At 66.0% G+C, this 4,751-nt stretch overlaps 1 protein-coding gene across 1 annotated transcript; it reads left to right on the top strand.

The window, feature by feature from the left end:
- Nucleotides 1-1,371: 1,371 nt before the first annotated feature.
- LOC311440337 (flavin-containing monooxygenase 5-like) lies at nucleotides 1,372-4,627 on the top strand. Its single transcript, XM_084527117.1, has 8 exons — nucleotides 1,372-1,732; nucleotides 1,941-2,129; nucleotides 2,206-2,368; nucleotides 2,599-2,741; nucleotides 2,920-3,119; nucleotides 3,235-3,584; nucleotides 3,718-3,790; nucleotides 3,917-4,627. The coding sequence occupies exons 1-8, from the start codon at nucleotides 1,601-1,603 to the stop codon at nucleotides 4,260-4,262; spliced, it is 1,596 nt and encodes a 531-aa protein (XP_084383243.1). The 5' UTR covers nucleotides 1,372-1,600; the 3' UTR covers nucleotides 4,263-4,627.
- The last annotated feature ends 124 nt before the right edge of the window (nucleotides 4,628-4,751 follow it).

Below are 4,751 nucleotides of genomic sequence, written 5' to 3'. Positions count from 1 at the left end.
GCAATGCGTCTCCTTCCTATCGCCCCTGGTTTAGGCGCTGCACCAAGGCCAACAGGGACACGGGCACCTGGCTCCCAGTGCTGCGGGGAAGGGAAGGGGGCAGCCGGGGGTTTGGGCCATCCATGGGATCTCCAGGGGATGGGGACGCAGCCCCCAGCAGCAGCAGCCTGCTCTTCACGCCACTGTGTAGAGCTTTGCAGCTCTTTTTTCCCCCGTCCACAGGATTTTCAGTCACCCAGGGGCAACAACGTGGAGCTGTACCAACTGCCTCGGCTCCCCTGCACTGCCACCATTCATCCTGGCAACCTTTTCTTCCAGTTTTTCTTGGCAGGAGAGGACCACCGGGAGTCCGGCTCCTGCCTCACCCTCTCCTGGGGCCTTAAAACGTTCCCCCTTGCTGCGGGAATCGCCTCGCTGGGGGGTTAGGGGAAAGCCATGACCCTCACCCAGCCCAGGGCTGCTCAGATCCCTGCCTGCGTTCCCCAAAACCCTCCTGAAGGTGAGGCTGCTCCTTCCACTGGGCGGCAGGCGAGGAACAGGGCTTCAGCAATCCCCTTCTGCCCTATGGGGGAAGGCATCGCAGGGGAGTAGAGGGCAACAGCAGAGCTGCCAGGGACTCTGCCAGCCAGGGCTGATCCCACCGTACCTTGCAAAATGAGCCAAGAGTGCAGATAATCAGGAAATTGATGGTGGCGAGGCTGCAGGCACGGCAGGCAGGGAGCGAGGGCTCTGGGCAATGCTTAAATAGCGCTGGGGGTGTGAGGAATGATTGGGGCCAGGTGGGGCTGCTCGTGGCCATTAAGTCCCTGGAAAAAAATCAAGTTAAAAAACCAAAAAGCCATGGCACTGATGCCCACACGAGGCCACGGTGAGGGCAGCAGGGTGCCGGGCAGCCCGTCCCACGCAGCACAGAGGTTGTGGTCGTGAGCACAGCGGGGGCAGAGTCCCGGCCTGTGGGGACTTTCGGTTCCTCTGGCAGCTGCCAAAGGAGAGGGGACAGCACGACAGCAAGCCGTGCAGCCATTTCGCAGCGCAGCGGGGTGGGGAGGGACGGCAGGAAAGCCCAGACGAGCTGTCCTCCTTGTGCTGGCCCCGTGGAGCTGGCAGAGGGGTCCCAGCAGAGCCGAGGGGGGCTGCGGGGCTGGGAAAGGGGCGGCCAGGAGCGAGCCACGGCTGCAGGGACGTGGGTGACGTGGGGAGGGTGCCCCCGGGGCTGCCAGAGCCACTTCACCCACCCACAGGGTACCAGCGGCGTTCGGCGTAAGCAGGTCTGGGCTGATCCCGATAATCCTGCAGGTAAAAGTTCAAGGCAATGTTTGATTTTCCAGCGTGCACACCGCGGGGCTGAGCTGCCCCTTGCCCCGCTCCGGGCAGCCCCCCGAGGTGCCCCCCGCAGCGGGGGACCCCAAGCGGGTGCCGGGGCGGCTGCTGGCCCAAATCTCTGCCGGAAAAACGAAGCAGCCGGAGCGAGCCAAGAGCTGGCAGCCTGCCCCGTGGCTCCGTGGGAGGAGTGAGGGCAGGGGAGGCTCCCCCTCGCCGCCGAGCGCCATAAAACCAGGCCACAAGCGGCCCCGGCCGAGGCTGGGTGGCGCAGGGCGGCATGGCGAGGCGGGTGGCCGTCATCGGCGGGGGCAGCAGCGGGCTGTGCGCCATCAAAGCCTGCCTGGACGAGGGGCTGGAGCCCGTCTGCTTCGAGAGGAGCAGGGACATCGGCGGGCTGTGGAGGTTTGAGGTAAGAGGTTGGAGGTAAGCCGTGCTGGCTGCGGGTGTCAGCAGGGCACCGAAGCCGGCCACGGGGCGGTCCTGGGGCAGGATCCGTGCACGTCCCGGTGGGTCCTGGGGAGCCTCACGGTGGCAGAACCCCCCTGGCTCCGTCACGAGGCAGTGACCTGCACGGGGCCGGGGACAGAGGGGCGCTGAGCCGTGCCCCGCGCCCGCAGGAGCAGCCCGAGGAGGGCCGCGCCAGCATCTACCGCTCCGTCATCATCAACACCTCCAAGGAGATGATGTGCTTCAGCGACTTCCCCATCCCCGACGACTTCCCCAACTACATGCACCACTCCAAGATCATGGAGTACTTCCGCATGTACGCCCGGCGCTTCGACCTGCTGCGGCACGTCCGCTTCGGGGTGAGATGGGGACCTTGGGGGGGGACACAGGGGTCGGGGGGCTGCAAGACGCTGATTCCCGCTCCCCCCTGCCCAGACCAGCGTGTGCCGCGTGTCCAAGAGCCCCGATTTCGCCTCCACGGGCCGCTGGGAGGTGGTGACCGAGAGCGAGGGCAAGCAGCAGTCGGATGTCTTTGACGCCGTGCTGGTGTGCACCGGGCACCACACCGACGCGCACCTCCCGCTGCACGCCTTCCCCGGTACGCCCCGCGCCCCTCGCTGTGAAAAAAAAGCCCCCAAAAAGCCGTGCTGTGGCTGTGCCTGCTCTCCTCGCTGCTTTTTCTCCCGGTTCCATGGGTTTTCCTGCGTGGTTTGGCCCTGGGGTGGGTCTGGCAGAGCCAGGGAAGGCTCCCCGGGGTCACAGCACGGATCCTGCTTCGTTTTGGGGGGGCCTCCAGCCCGGCACAGCATCCCTCCTCCCTCCCCACAGGCATCGAGAAGTTCAAGGGCCGCTACCTGCACAGCCGTGACTACAAGGACCCGCAGGACTTCAGGGACAAGAGGGTCGTTATCATCGGGATCGGGAACTCGGGCTCGGACCTGGCTGTGGAGATCAGCCAGACGGCCAAGCAGGTGAGCAGCAGCAGCGGGGTCCCCGCGGGCAGAGCGTCCCCGTGCCCGGTGGCACCGTCCCCAGGTGGGACACCGCAGGCTTGGGACCACCATCTCCACGAGGACACCCATTTTTGGGGGTCCTTGGTGTCCCCACGACCACCACAGCTCTCAGGAGGTGACTTTCCCGTTCGCCCAGGTCTTCCTCAGCACCCGCCGCGGCGCGTGGATCTTCAACCGCGTTGGGCAGCAGGGCTACCCCATCGACATCGTCTTCACCACCCGCCTGAAGGCCCTGATGCAGCAGCTGCTCACCTCCTCCATGGCGAGCGGCTTCGCGGAGCGGCAGCTCAACATGAGGTTCGACCACGCGCACTACGGCCTGAAACCAAAGCACAGGTGACGAGGGACGCGCCCTCCAACGCCACCCCCGGGGACGAGCCCCCCCCCTGGGGCAGGACACCGCAGATTCTCCCCACCCCGCTGCCCTGACAGCTCCTTCTGTGTCCTCCAGGGTCTTCGACCAGCACCCGACCGTCAACGACGACCTGCCCAACCGCATCATTTCGGGCAGGGTGCGGGTGAAGCCCAACATCCAGGAGTTCACGGAGACATCTGCCATCTTCGAGGACGGCACCAGGGAAGACGTCGACGCCGTGGTCTTTGCCACGGGGTACAGCTTCTCCTTCCCCTTCCTCGAGGAGTGTGTGAAGGTGGTGGAGAACCAGGTCTCCCTCTACAAATACGTCTTCCCCGTCGACCTGGAGAAGCCGACGCTGGCTTTCATCGGCTTCATCCAGCCCCTGGGAGCCATCATGCCCATCTCGGAGCTCCAGTGTCGCTGGGCCACCCGCGTCTTCAAGGGTAAGCGAGGCAAAACACCCCCGGAGCCTGCAGCCCCACAGCTGGGGCAGACGGTGCCCAGCTGTGTCTGGGAGGCAGCAGCCAGCCGTGCCTTTGCTCGTGCAGCCCCCTGAGGTGTGCCTCTTCCCCCCAGGGCTGAGCACGCTGCCGCCGAGGCACACCATGGAGGCTGACATCAAGCACAAGAAGGAAGAGATGGCCAAGCGGTAAGACCCCGCCAGGAACCAGCTGGGATGAGGCAGGGGCACCGTGGGCTAGCGGGGGCTGCCGGTGGGCTCCCGTGGCTACGTGCCACCAGAGAAAGGGCTCCAGCCCTCCCTCCCTGCCCGCAGGTACGTGGCGAGCCGGCGGCACACCATCCAGGTGGATTACATCCCCTACATGGACGAGCTGGCCTGCCAGCTGGGCGTCAAGCCCAACCTGCCCCTGCTCTTCCTCACCGACCCCCCGCTGGCGCTGGAGGTGCTGCTGGGGCCCTGCACGCCCTACCAGTACCGCCTGCGGGGCCCGGGAGCCTGGCGGGGCGCCCGCGCCGCCATCCTGACCCAGCGGCAGCGCGTCCTCCAGCCCCTGCAGACGCGGCCCGTGGAGGAGAACAGCTCGGCCTCCGTCCTGCCGCTCCTCCGCAAGCTGGCCGTGGCCGTGGCCGTCTTCGCCGTCATCTTCCTCCTCCTCTAGGCCCCCGCTCGCTGCCTGGTGGGGTTGGCAAGGGCAGGGGGGGGCCGTGCATCCCCACGGCAGCCGTGCCCCCCGTGCCTGGAGGGCGATCCGCTTGCTGGCACAGCCCTGAGCAGCGAAGCTGAGGCACTGGAGCCTCCCAGATGTGGCAGCCCCAAATAATGCCCCGCGGCTGCAGCGGGATGGGGGAAAAACCCTGCCCTTGTGTAGGGAAAATCCCACCCTGCTCAGGCACCGCTGGCACCCAGCGGGGACTGGCCGGGCTGTTCTGTCACCTGCATACCCAAGGGGCCTCCTCCGATGCTAAAACCTTCACGGCGAAGGCACGGTGAATTTTCTAACTGGATTAAAGTGTCTTAAACAGAGCCAGGAACCTGTCCTATTATTCACATCCCCCTGCGTGCTGGGGACACGCACAGCTTGGGCTATGCATACACACCCATACATCCACGGCAAAGCAGCCTTGTCTGGGGCACGCGGAGCTGGAGC

This window comes from Aythya ferina (assembly GCF_964211825.1).
Source record: "Aythya ferina genome assembly, chromosome: 8".
Lineage (NCBI taxonomy): Eukaryota > Metazoa > Chordata > Aves > Anseriformes > Anatidae > Aythya > Aythya ferina.
The sequence above is the reverse complement of the archived record's forward strand: the minus strand, read 5'-3'. Positions and strand labels throughout refer to the sequence as shown.